This window comes from Macrobrachium rosenbergii, chromosome 41, assembly GCF_040412425.1.
Source record: "Macrobrachium rosenbergii isolate ZJJX-2024 chromosome 41, ASM4041242v1, whole genome shotgun sequence".
NCBI classification, from domain to species: domain Eukaryota; kingdom Metazoa; phylum Arthropoda; class Malacostraca; order Decapoda; family Palaemonidae; genus Macrobrachium; species Macrobrachium rosenbergii.
Genome location: NC_089781.1, coordinates 92,958,548 through 92,972,987, shown reverse-complemented (window position 1 = coordinate 92,972,987; position 14,440 = coordinate 92,958,548). Strand labels below are relative to the sequence as shown.

Below are 14,440 nucleotides of genomic sequence, written 5' to 3'. Positions count from 1 at the left end.
TATGACAAAGAAGTTTATGAAATATGAAATTACTTTTCTAATGTCCATTAAATAATGAAAAATCGAATTAAATCGTAAAATTAAACAGTAAATGAGCAAGTCACGAGGGTGGGTCTAATGCTCCCGTCTTTAGAGCCGACTCCATTTTCGTCGCTTCTGACCCAGTCACCTTCAGTCTCTGGATTTCTTTGAAGTGTTTTCTGGTTTCAGAGCATGAATTGAAACTGGAATGTAGAATCTAGGTCAAAGGCCAAGCGCTGGGAACCATGAGGTCATTCAGGGCTCAAATGGAAATTGACGGTAGAGGTTTGAAAGATGCAACACTAGGAAAAGCTCGCAGCTGCACTGTGAAACAATTGTTGGGAGAGTGAGGAAAGTGAGATGGAAGAATGAGAATATGAACGGAGGTACAGTAAAAGGAATGGAAGGGGTTGCAGGTAGTGGCCGAAGGGAAGCTGCAAAGAACCCTAAGTAATGCCTACAGGGCACAGCGGGAGGTGGACTGATGGCACTGCCCTCCTACCATTACTTTCATTACTTATTACTCATTCACCTTCAGTCTCTGGATTTCTTTAATGTGTTTTCTCATTTCAAAACATGAAGGTCTAATTCTTGCATAATTCGAATCTCATTTTAACACCTATTTCCAGTTTATGTATAAGAAAATCAACTTATAATTCTCGCTGAGGCCTAAGATAAAGGTCTAATTCTAGTTCTATTTTAACATGCTATTTCCAATTTATATAAAATAAAAAGTAAAAAATGCGCCGAAGTTTCTTCGGCGCAATCGAGTTTTCTGTACATCGTATAATCAAAGTCATCGAAAATAGATCTATCTTTCGGTGGTCTCAGTATAATGCTCTATGAGCCGCGGCTCATGAAACTTTAACCACGGTCCGGTGGTGGCCTGGCCTATATCGCTGCCAGATGCACAATTATGGCTAACTTTAATCTTAAATAAAATCAAAATTACTAAGGCTAGAGGGCTGCAATTTGGTATGTTTGATGACTGGAGGGTGGATGATCAACATACAAATTTGAAGCCCTCTAGCCTCAGTAGTTTTTAAGATCTGAGTGAGGACAGAAAAGTTCGGACAGAGTAAAGTGCGGACGGACAGAAAAGTGCGGACAGAGTAAAGTGCGGACGGACAGAAAAGTGCGGACAGAGTAAAGTGCGGACGGACAGACAAGCCTATCTTCAACTTTCTGGTCTAGATACACACTGCATTCAATTCAGCGCAGTTTTATTTAAGTAAATTATTTTTCATGTTCTTATCACCATTTCTACATATGATTTTTAATAAGTTTTCTTAGATACCTAAATGATTATTAGACGCTGGGCACTATTTTGCGATGTCATAATTAATTTATATATGTAACAAAACGGGATGAAAGACTTGATTTAGTTCACATTTCACTTTGGTATTTAACAGGTTTTTCATGTTTTATCAACAACAAATAGCAAAATCAATTAATTTAATAAGCAATATTAAAAAAATTAAAAACTAATAATAATATCAGTAATTAATATTAATACTTATAATTTATATTAATATAATTATTACCAATTTGTATTACTTGATATCAATATTAATCTTAATATCAAATACCAATATTAATATTCTAGATGGCCTATGTCAACCTTAAGTGACTAACCACACGACGGAATAAGCCACGTTGGCTCCCTCTAATCAATCGTTATCGAATTAAGAGAATGATTATTCCAAACGCCATTATTCAGAGTTCAATGTTTGTTATTCTGTTTACTCCTAATTTCTTTTATTTTTCTATTTTTTTCCCTGTTTCCTCTCTAGCAGACGTCATCAGCAGGTTGTTTATTTAGACAAGTCAAAACAACAGGTTGATAAGCCGTTTCCTCGCTGCCAGAGGTACGACTGAAAAAGATAAAAAAAAAAAAAAAAAAAACAGGGTGGACTGTTCTAAAGGTTACGCCACAACTTATCTCCATAGGCATGATCAGAAAAAAAAATATTTATAAAGAACAGAATATAAAATTTAGGCCAAAGGCCAAGCCCTGGGACCTTTGAGGTCATTCAACGCTGAAAAGTTAATTGAGAATAACGGGGTTTGAAAGGTGTAACAGTGGGGAAAACCTCGCAGTTGCACTATGAAACAATTGTTAGAGAGGGTGGAAAGTCAGATGGAAGAGAATATGAACGGAGGTACAGTAAAAGGAATGAAAGAGGCTGCATTAATTAATGCCTAGCGAGCCATGACCTAGTACTGTTCTAAAACGGTGTATTATTTATTTGTCTAAGTCCGTATAACCTATTTTCTTCCTAGCAAAAGCTAATTTTATATCTCTTTAACAAGAGACATCTTAAATTGAAATAATATATATATAGGGTGGGCTGGTCTAAAGGTTATGCCAAAATTTGTCTCCCATGATGAGAAAAACATGAGGAGCCGTTGTATAGGCATGCCATGACCTTGTTCTCTTCCGAAACTGTGTCGTAGTAGCTGTTAAAGTCCTTAAATATATATATATATATATATATATATATATATATATATATATATATATATATATATATATATATATATATATATATATATATATATATATAAATATAATATATATATATATATATATATATAATAAATACCAAGTTTACAACTCTTTATCAAAAGTTAACTTTCTAGAGAGAGAGAGAGAGAGAGAGAGAGAGAGAGAGAGAGAGAGAGAGAGAGAGAGAGAGAGAGAGAGTCCACTCTATAAACCTCATTATCAACTCTAAGTAAACAATGACGAGAGCCAGCCCAACGCCTCTTTCAAAGTCCCATTCATAAAACTTAATGAATATTCCCTTTCATTCCCCAGATAAACCCTTATTCCCTGGGGATGACAATGAGGACTACCTTAATTTTTCTTCATTAAGATAAATCCCAATGTTGTAGGTTTTTATTTAATAAAGAAAACAAGTCAAAAATGCGCCAAAGTTTCTTCGGCGCAATCGAGTTTTCCTACAATTAGTAATCAAGGAAACCGAAAATAGATTCTCGGTATAATGCAAGCCGCGGCCCATGAAACTTTAACTACGGCCCCGTGGTTGCGTATCAATCGTTTAGACGCACGATTATGGCTAACTTTAGTCTAATAAAATAAAACTACTGACGACGGCTGCAATTTGTTTTGATGACTGGAATCAGCAATCAATTTGATGTTTTTTAAGATCTGAGGGCAAAAAAAAGTTAAGTATACCTTAGTTTAACCAGACCACTGAGCTGATTAACAATCCTAAATTAAATTTAACGGGCTAAGAACCAGTTGGTTACAATCAACGGGACATTTATTGTGGAATAAACACGTTATAGGAAATGAATTTCCATCACCAGTAAATTCAACTCTTCAAGCCGGCCGGGGAGATAATTTATAAAGGCGGAATAAAAAGTGCGCACGGACAAAGTTCAACAACAGTTTTCTGTTTTAAAATAAAAATGAGAAAAACCGAACATGGGAACAAACCTTTCATTGATATATCAATGGTCGTTTTCTAACAAAATGCACGGTCAACCAAACAACGAACATGGTCAACCAAACGCGTTTTAACCAAACGCATTTTCATGAGAAGAGAAACTCGACAGCCAAATGACGGACATACTCAACCAAATAACGAAGACTTCAACCAATCAGACGTTTAATAATTGTCTAATCAAATGGACGCGTTTTCAACCAATCAGATGTTTTATAACAAATAAATGGGCATGTTCAACCAATCAGACATTTTATAATAAATAAATGGACATGTTCAATCAACCAGACATTTTATAATAAACACATTGACACGTTCAACCGATCAGATAATTTATAATAATAAAATGGACCCGTTCAACCAATTAGATGTTTTATAATAAATATATGGACATGTTCACACAATCAGACGTTTTATAATAACTATACCGACATGTTCAACCAAGCAGGTGTTTTATAAAAAATATATGGCCATATTCAACCAATCAGAAGTTTTATAATGATCAAATGGACGCGTTTAACCCATTAGATGTTTTATAGTAAATAAATGGACAAGTTCAACTAATCACCTGTTTGATAGTTCAACTAATCACCTGTTTTATAATAAATGCACAGACATGTTCAACCAATCACTTTATAATAAACAAATGGACACGCTCAACCAATCAGATTTTGTACATTAAATACATGGACATACTTCAACCAATCACTTTATAACAAACAGTTGGACACATTCAACCTATCAGATGTTTTATAATAAACACGGTCAACCAATTACTTGATAAAAATAATCATTTTATAATAGATAAATAAAGATACGTTCAACTAATCAGATATTGTACATTAAATATATGGACATATTCAACCAATCACTTTATAACAAACATTTGGACACATTCAACCAATCAGATATAATATATATATGGACACGTTCAACCAATCATATGTTTTATAATAAACACGTTCAAAAAATAAAAAAACACATGGTTAAATTAACAAACTTACCTTAACACCTCGATGGTTACATCCTGCGAGTACCTCAGGGCATTGTGGAGCTCCTCTCCCGTCCAGCCAGACGCTCTCACACCGTCCACGCTAACGACTTGGTCGCCGACGCACAGGCCACTCGACTTCCCTGCCTTGATCAAAAGAGAGGGTGGTTTAAAACCTGTAGCAGGTGAGGAGGACATTATATATATATATATATATATATATATATGTATGTATATATATATATATATATATATATATATATATATATATATATATATATATATATATATATATATATGTGTGTGTTGTGGGGTTGCGCTTGGGAAAACAAAATGAGGGTGACTGGTTATACTTATTAATTCTCACTGGGTACTGAAAGGTTAGGTTAGGTGCATGAAATTGTTATAGATTATGTACACGCATATGTATATGGTTAGAAATTATACACACACACATATATATGTTTATAAATTATATATATATATATATATATATATATATGTGTGTGTGTGTGTGTGTGTGTGTGTGTGTGTGTGTGTGTGTGTGTGTGTGTGTGTGTATAAAGCAAAGGTATATCAAAGACTCTGTGTATACTGACCATGAACATTCCGAATAAGCTAACTGTGTCCTATATACCTAGGTCATTCCCGTGTCAAAGGTAGTCGGCTCCATTAGATAAGTCAAGTAAGATAAGGTCAACAATTCAGGCAAGGTCAGATTTTCAAGGTCGATAGACAGATAGACAGATAAGATAGATACAAGAAAGATGACAATTGCTACTCAACTGCACATTTAGTCTCTCTCTGTAACGTTTAAATGTATCATGATTCTTGTAATGCAAGACATTACTGACAAAATAAATAAATACATAAATAAATATATAAATAATTAAACAGATATAGGGAAAAATTCTACACATTGCAAATGCAGTCTCTAATGTTTAAGTGTATCGTGAATATTGTTTGCATGAAATTATTTACACGATATTTATTTGCAGTCTCTAATGTTTAAGTGTATCGTGAATATTGTTTGCATGAAATCATTTACAAGATATTTAAACAAATACATAAATAAATAAATGAATAATAAATAAACGAATAAATGTAATAATCCAATCGCCAGCAGTCAGGTCCTCGATGGCCGGAGGGCACTTCGTTGGCATTTTTGGCACTGGCCCTTTGCAAGGTCACGAGAGGGGAAGGGGAAAACAAATAAAATTAGGAGCTACAAAAAAGAGAGCAAAATCAATGTTTTCTCTCAGCGACGATAAGGAGAGAAAAGTCAATCACAAGTTAATATTGAGAGAAGAAAAAAAAACATTTACTTTAAAGTATTGTTTTATTCGATTTATCAAGACAATGAAAAGAATAAAAACAAACAAAAAAAAGATTGAAACGAGAGAAGTTGGTGGCGGTAACCCTGGGAAGAAGTGGGGTGGAGGGGAGGAGGGAGGGGGATGGCAGGGGAGAGTCATGGAGGAGGGGGGATGGCAGGGGAGAATCATGGAGGAGGGGGAAGGGGAGAGGTAGAGTAGGGGAATAACCAGGGGAGAGTCATGGGGAGAGAGAGAGAGAGAGAGAGAGAGAGAGAGAGAGAGAGAGAGAGAGAGAGACAGAGAGGGGGAGTACCAGGGAGAGTCTTGGGGTGGTGAGAGAGAGAGAGAGGGAGGGGAAGGAGGGAAACCAGAGAGAGAAGAGGGGAGGGGAGGGGGAGGGGTAGGTAGCAATGGCACTCCGCGAAGAGATGGTGGCCATGTGCCCAAAATAGTTCCCAGTGTCCGTGTGATGCCCCTGGCCACACTCGCATAGCCACACGCGACCACAAACACATACACACAAACACGCACACAAATAAGTACACGAATACACATACGCGTATACACATGCTCACGTACACCTTATAACAAGTTCAGTCTTACGATCGAATGTACCTGAATATTCCTGCTGGTTAATAAATCTATGTATGTATACTCGTATATGTACGTATGTTTATATAAGTACATATATGTAATGTATGTATATATATTTATATACAGGATATATATAAATATATATATATATATAATTTACTTATTTATACATACACACACATATATAATATATATTCTGTACATACAGTATATACTAGTATAGGTCTATGCGTGTACGTATTTATACGCAAAATTTTACACATACTTCAACAACATAAGTATCGTTTTTTTTTCTAAGCAAAAACCTTTTAAACCGCCCGCCCCCCCCATCTCATCTTTGCAGTTATTCAATTCTAAAACCAAAACAAAAAATGTATACGCCTAATTTCCCTATTCCCTTTTCTCTGTCACACTAAACATTTACGAAACACGGAAGTGAATATCAGAAGCGCTCTCTAGAAAGAGCGAATATTATAAGGGAGGAAAATTACCGTGAAATGATCACAGAGTAGATGGGGTCTCAGATGGGGGTGTTATATGACCTTCTAGCGCGGAAACCTATTAGAGATACATATCAGTCGCGTTCGTTTGTCTTTGCATTTAGTTATAAGCGAGCTAGACCGACAGCACATTATATATACTCGCCCTCCACGTCAGTCTCTCTCTCTCTCTCTCTCACACACACACATATACAGACACACTCTCCCTCTTTCTTTCTTTCTCTCTCTCTCACACAAACATACACACAATTCTCTCTCTCTCACATATACACAAACATGCTGAGCAAAATTCTCGGACATAGTGAGCAAAATTCTCTCTCTCTCTCACACTCATTCACGCACACACCTACACAAACAGTGAGCAAAATTCTCTCTCTCACATACACGAACATACAAACATGTGACAAAATTCTCTCACTCTCTCACAAACACAGTGGGCAAAATTCTCTCTCACATACACGCACACACCCACACAAACAGCGAGCAAAATTCTCTCTCACACACAAACAACGAGCAAAATTCTCACTCTCTCTCACATACACACACACACCACGCACACACACCACACACCTACACAAACATTCTCTCTCACATACACAAACACACATGCAGCAGAATAATTAGAAAGGTATGTGCGAGTATGTATGAATGTATCTGTGTATTTCAAGTTCACTTCCCAAAATTCTTTTTGGAGGCTCTCCGAATAGGCCTTAACTAATTCTTAAGTGCATGTTACAGGGATAAGTTTCTTAAATAAACTCATGTTTTGCGTCATGGTTAATTTTTTTTAATAACAAATATGTTTAATTTATTGTTTAAACTCACCAGTTTCCGCATCTTTCAATTTCAGTTTAAAGATCTCAGTCTCACTAATGCATATCTTTGGGTGGGCGGAAATAAAGTCACAGGGAAAAAAGTCACAGGAAAATAAAGTCACATTAATTTATGGTGGCCGTAATCAAGTCATTGGGAAAAATTCACAATGTTTCTTGGGGGTCATTATCTTGATGATATTTACAGTCTTTATGTTTTTACGGTAATCCCCAACAGGCTTGTACTAAGCACGCCGCAAAGATGGATATATACAGAGTTAAAACCCTTGGCGGTCACTATCTAGGAAAGATTAATGTGACTTTTTTTCCGTGACTTTTTTCATCTGGATTCATATCTTTGATATTAGAATTTAGCCAAGTCATGGGCTAATGTTTTTGGTGCAATTATTTTGCAAAGTCTTAGACTAATACGTACCTTCGATATCATTTAGATAAGACTTAAACTAATACGTTTCTTTGGTATCACTGTTTTGCTGGTCTCGATCAGCAAAATAAATATCTAGGTGATTCCTTGAGTTCTCTTCTCTAATCCAAAAGATGTTGATTCTCACTAAATTTCTGATGTCTCCATCAGCTAGCATATTTTTAATCCTATCTTCCGTACACTATACACATGGCTGATTTACCTCACTTTACCCATTTGTGTTTCCCAGCTTTGTCTCTTTTCTGTAACATGTATCATTTATCATATACAGCACTATTCTTTCAAATTCAAATTACAATCACAAATACTTATCATATGACTTTAACCACATATGAGACAACAGTTCTCAGCTTTGTATCTTTTTTGTAACATGTATCATTTACTCCCTATTACACACAATGTAATATACTATGTACTTTCAAATTCAAATTACAATCCATCGTTTGTACATTATAATAATAAGCCTAGCCTTCATTTGCCTAATTATTTTGTTTTGACAATTCTTATTTTTGTGATCGAACAAACTAATCATCTATTTTATCAGTATAATCTCACATAATATGCCTCTGGTCAGAGCAATTGTAATTTGATGATGCCTTAGAGGCTTAGACCAATGTATAAAGCAGGTGTACCACCAATACAGATTGTTTCCGAGTGTAATGATATTAAGAGACTATTTGGCAAGAGGCCTAAGAACGTTCTCGAATTCAAATTCTAATGAGGAAATGACCGTAATATGGTACTAACCTCAATATGAGAACAGGGAATTGGTTAGGTGAGGAACATATCATATTATTAGATCAAACGATGCTTCAGAGGAGGATAAACTATAAGAAACTGAACAATTGTGACATACACTTGCAGGCTATTCAGAGAGCTTGCTTGTGTGTTTAACCTAACAGCAGGGAATATATATTACTCATACACGTACACAATATACATTTCAAAGTATCTCAACAGTTGCACTATTGGCTAACCTCTTAAAAAGAACTTCCATGAAGACAAAATCAAAGTTAATCACTGTTACCACCTTCCTTTCCCCCTAGCACCATTCTCTCTCTCTCTCTCTCTCTCTGCCCGTACATGATCATTTTAAAGCCAGTTTACGAGTGATGGAAGTTATCATCTGTTGTAAACACTTTACCCTTCTGTTTGGACTCCTGTTGGCCCTTCTGGTTTTTGCGGGATGGGGGCAAGCACCTCTTGAATGATGTGTAAGGAACGGAGGGAACTGTTCCACTATTATGAGAAACGTTCGATACATAACGGTGTTTACGGTCTGAGAAGAACGGAGGGAACTGTTCCACTACTAAGGAACACTTGGCTACATACAGTTCATGCTGTCCATTTCGAATCATTTGAAATAATGCTTCGTCTCCCTGTGAGTTTCATTAAACCGTTACGCCATTACATAATTTCTTCCTAGTGAGATAAACCAGCATTATGGTGGGTGATTCTACAGAAGAGCCCCGCACGGATATATCGTTTATTAATAAAACTCCTGGCTGAAAAAAATAGAAAAAAGGTGTATATAATACAGTACAGGTGAGGTAGTTCAAGAAATTGGCTGATATAATTTGAGAAATTTAGTTTTTAATGTTACTGTGCTCGTCTCCGAAGGGCTGGTACTAAACATGGAGTCCGGCGGAGCTCTTCTGTAGAATTACAACATGGTGTCCTTTAGTTTTGTTTAGGTTTAGGCCTATTTGGGGTTCAAGCTAGATGGCTAATCCCTAATTATTACCGTTGGGTTTATGGCTTTGCTGTTTTCGTGCCACTATATAGTTTTTCCTTAATAAATCGTAAAGTTACGGGCACAAAAGTCATCAGCTCTGATACGGTAGTGAAAGACTAATAGGCCTAGTCCTGTTGATTGATATGCTTCAGATCAAACGGAAGTGGCGTTACCTGGCGGCCATCTTGGAATTTATGTCACCAAAGTTCAAATGGCACTTCTTTAAAGCCCTAGAAACAATAAACGAGCACTGCTAGGCGATTTTTTTATATTAAAGAAAACTTGATAGGCCTACCAGTCTAGGTAACATGGTTAACTTTAACAGAGCTATCTTGACGATTTCATCAAAATAAAATAAAAAATAGGTACCATTTTATATAACAAGCTTGATTTAAATACATCTCTCCACTTGTAACCCCTCAAACTCGTACAGTACGTTGGAACGACGTGCTACCACCTAAATATTCAACCTATGTTGACATCCCAAAATCATAAACCACAACCAGTTTAAAACAGCGTCAACAAGAAGCTAAACAAATCGTCATAGTTACCTTTCCCGTATTCAACTATCCCATGCAGCTGTTACCGCGCGCACAGAAGCACACACAAACAAAACACCATTCTATTATACACTATTGAACCGCACTGAACGAGTAACCGAATCTATTTGACGGTTTCAAGTTTAAAGACATTGTCAGTTACCAGGGTGGGCCGGTGGGAGAAGCTCCCATCACTGATTACCCTATCAACAGTCAATCGCCTTTCGTGGATTTAATTGCTAATTTTAGGTGAGATGAAGTGTTTTATTTTAGAATATATAGTAACGTTTGATAAATAATAGTTCATTAAATGTATTTCGTACCGCAGTATTAATATAGTTCAATGAATAGGCGATAGTACCGAAAGCGGGAAGTACCGTTTACTGATTGCCTTACAACGGCCCATAGCCTTTCGTGGATTTAATTGCCATTAAGTTATTGGGTGAGATGAAGTGTTTTATTTGAGCATATAGTCACATTTGATAAATAGTTTTTCATTTGTATTTCTTACTGAATTCTTAACATAGTTACAAAAAACAGGCGATAGTACCGAAGCGGGAAGCACAGATTACTGATTGCCTTTACAACGGCTCATCGCCGTTCTTGGATTTCATTGCTATTATTATTAAGTGAGATGACATGTTTGACTTACGAGTATAGTAACATTTGATAAATCGTAGTTGATTCTTTGTATTCAGTACCGAATTTATAAAGAAGTTTAGTAGATAGGCGATAGTACAGCTAATCAGTGGCGATAAACTAGGCCGATGCTTGTCTTCGAGTGGGTCTGGACAGCTTGTTACGGTCTTTCGAATGTTACTCGTAATTACCACAAATGTTTTATCACCTTTGCGATTTAGTTTGTCTCATCGTACTGAGATTTACATGCTGCAACTTGCTCAAGAAACTTGATTAATCCTCTACGTCACAATCGATTAATTATGTCAGCTTGAAGAGTTGATTAGGTCTACGGTTTCCGAACGCATGATAAATGTTTGCTGGGGTTGTCCATTTTGTCCAAGAAATGTCTTTGCGTATTAGTATGCGTTTGTGTGTGTGTGTGTGTGTGTTTTGGGGAAGAGGGTTCGTATTCCAGTGGTTACTATGCTTGTCTCACCAGCAAGAGATCCCGGGTTCGATTGCCGATCGGGGTAGAGTGATTTAATCACGTACCATTAGACCAATGTACTCTTGCTAACTTGAGCACTGAATCAGGTACCCGTTAGTGTATTTTAGGCTATTTTTACGAGTAATTCATATAAAAATAAATGAACTGAATATTTAATGAAGAAATTATAACATTTTTTTAACTGAAATCGCCTTATTTATTACAGAACTAGTGTACCTATACTGTGGAAAAATTACGGTATTATAGAAGAAGGGGATTGCAAGCCTGGACCGTTGAGACATTACGTACCGCCTCGAGGTTCTGGCCATGGTACCCTTCATCCTGAGAGATGCTGCTCCGCGGGCTGGAAGACGGTAAGTTAAACTGAATATAGTTAAAAGGAAAAAGTATATCGTGTAATGATATCTTGTAGATGTTATGTTTAGTTCTGTGTGTTGCCTGATCCCGGTATCTCGGTAACTATACATTTTAGACTTGAGGTAAATGCTGTAGAGGAAAAGTTATTTATTTCTTTAAAAAAACCCTACATGTACGTTTTCGTGTTTTGGTTAAATCTTTATATATATATGTGTGTGTGTTTGTGAGTGTGTGTGTTACATATAAATACATACATATATGTGCGTTTGTGTGACACACATATATTTATATATATATATATATATATATATATATATATATATATATATATATATATATATATATATATATGTGTGTCAATCAGTGCAAAATGATTGGCAGTTCTAAAGAATTACAGTTCCATTTATGCATCATAACATACATATATATGTTACAGTCAACATGCGTAATCAGTCATTACGCGTAATGACTGAAATTTCAGTCATCACGCGTAATGCACTTAGGGGACATTTGATCCCCAATCAGTACTAAAACGAAACAGTGAGTCACCTACACTGTTTCGCCGGGTTTAGTACTAGTCCCTGGGGTCAAATGTATTTCACAGTACTAGCTCCTGGGGGGGATCAAATGTCCTAAATTGCATTACGCGTGATGACTGAAATTTCAGTCATTACATATTACATATACATATATATATATATATATATATATATATATATATATATATATATATGTTTATATATATATATATATATATATATATATATATATATGTGTGTGTGTATGTCATTCCCAAACTCATTCAACAGTGAGATACGGAACACCCCACCCCCCCACTCCAACACCACTTGCTTTTCCGTCATTTACGGTTTACGCAAATCTTTACCCGATAAACTTCACGCCGAAGTGAAATTTGACTGACTTCCAGGTAAACCATTTTGTAGGTTTTCCGATCAGGAAAAATGCTATTACCTTCCTCATTTAAGTCAGGAATGCACGCGGGGTTATTATTATTATTATTATTATTATTATTATTATTATTATTATTATTCAGAAGATGAACACTATTCATGTAGGACAAGCCCACAGTGGATTGCCCATCCTAGCGGCCTTTGCATTGACTTTAGTGTCAGACAGGAACAGGGCTGATGGATACAATTATTTTCTCTCTCTCTCTCTCTCTCTCTCTCTCTCTCATCTTTATTGCACAGACGCAAAAACCTTTATATGTTGAATCTCTCTCTCTCTCTCTCTCTCTCTCTCTCTCTCTCTCTCTCTCTCATCTTTTTTGCACTGTCACAAGGCAACAGTATATGTTGAATCTCTCCCTCTCTCTCTCTCAGCAACAAAAAATCCTGTAAAACTTGAATGTCTCTCTCTCTCTCTCAGAGAACTAATGATCAGGGGAGGAAACGTATGTGAGTTTTACATGTCATCACCTTACACCCGAAAAAAGTAAAGCCTCGCCCACTACCTCCCATGCAACCTGCCACCACAAGGCGCCAAATGCAACTTGTTCTGCAATATTTAATGTGGGGAAAGCAATTACTCATGTCGGAATGAGCCGCAGGGGGGATGTCATTTACATTTAGAGAATGGAAGAATTTCTGTCGAGAAATTCATCAATGTCCTTTGAATTGGACATATAGAACTTAGGCGAAAGGCCAAGCACTGGGACCTAGAAGGTCATACAACGCTGAAACAGAAATTGACACTAAAAGGTTTGAAAGGTGTAACATGAGGAAAACCTCAAAGCAGTTGTACCATGAATCAATTGTTAGGAGATGGTAGAAAATAAGATGGAAGAAAGAGAATATGAAAGGAGGTACAGTAAAAGGAACGAAGGGGGTTGCAGCTAGGGGCCGAAGACACGCTGCAAAGAACCTTAAGCAATGCCTACAGTGCAGCGCATGAGGTGCACTGACGGCACTACTACTACCCCCCTGAAGGGAATGCTCTTTGAAGATGGGATGGAAATTCTTTATACTCAAATTGTGTTTATCTCTTCTTTCAGTTTTAGTGTTTTATTATTTTCTATTATTTTATTTTATTATTTTTTTCATCAGATATTTTGCCGTACCTCTCATGAGGTATTTTATCCTGTATTTTATGATTTTAATAAGACATTTTACCTTTTAATAAAACATTTCACCCATTCTTTCAACTTTTAATTAACAAAATTGTCAAATCTTGGTTTTCTCTAAACCTCCAAATGCATAATCCTCTTTAAAAAAAATCATATTTAACCTGTACACTAATTACGATAACCAAGATCTACCTGTGGCTATTTAAGCACCTACCTGTATGACGAGGAGTTGCCCAACCTGGTGTCTCTTGGTCAAAATGGTGGACGTGTGACTCCTGGGCACGTGAACGAACACAGTGCCTCTCATGGCAATAGATGGCACTGCTGTTTTCTTCCGTGGCACTGCTTGAGATTGACTTGTTGTTGCTGAGGTTAAGCTGATCTTTTCCACCAGAGGTTCTTGGTTTTTTGGGCAGGACAGAGACCTGAGACCACTTATTGT

At 36.4% G+C, this 14,440-nt stretch overlaps 1 protein-coding gene across 18 annotated transcripts in view; it reads right to left on the bottom strand.

The window, feature by feature from the left end:
- The window catches only part of LOC136827014 (uncharacterized), a 235,454-nt gene extending 221,014 nt beyond the window's left edge, over positions 1-14,440 (bottom strand). For 17 of the 18 annotated variants that reach the window (XM_067084677.1, XM_067084696.1, XM_067084681.1 and 14 more), the window contains exons 1-2: positions 14,213-14,440; positions 4,499-4,632 (exon numbers count right to left, since the gene is read on the bottom strand). In XM_067084677.1, the coding sequence (XP_066940778.1) occupies positions 4,499-4,632; positions 14,213-14,305 (227 nt within the window). In that variant the 5' untranslated portion in view covers positions 14,306-14,440. Of the gene's footprint in view, positions 1-4,498; positions 4,633-10,438; positions 10,626-14,212 lie in introns of those variants that run through there. The other variant, XM_067084695.1, reaches the window with a different exon arrangement.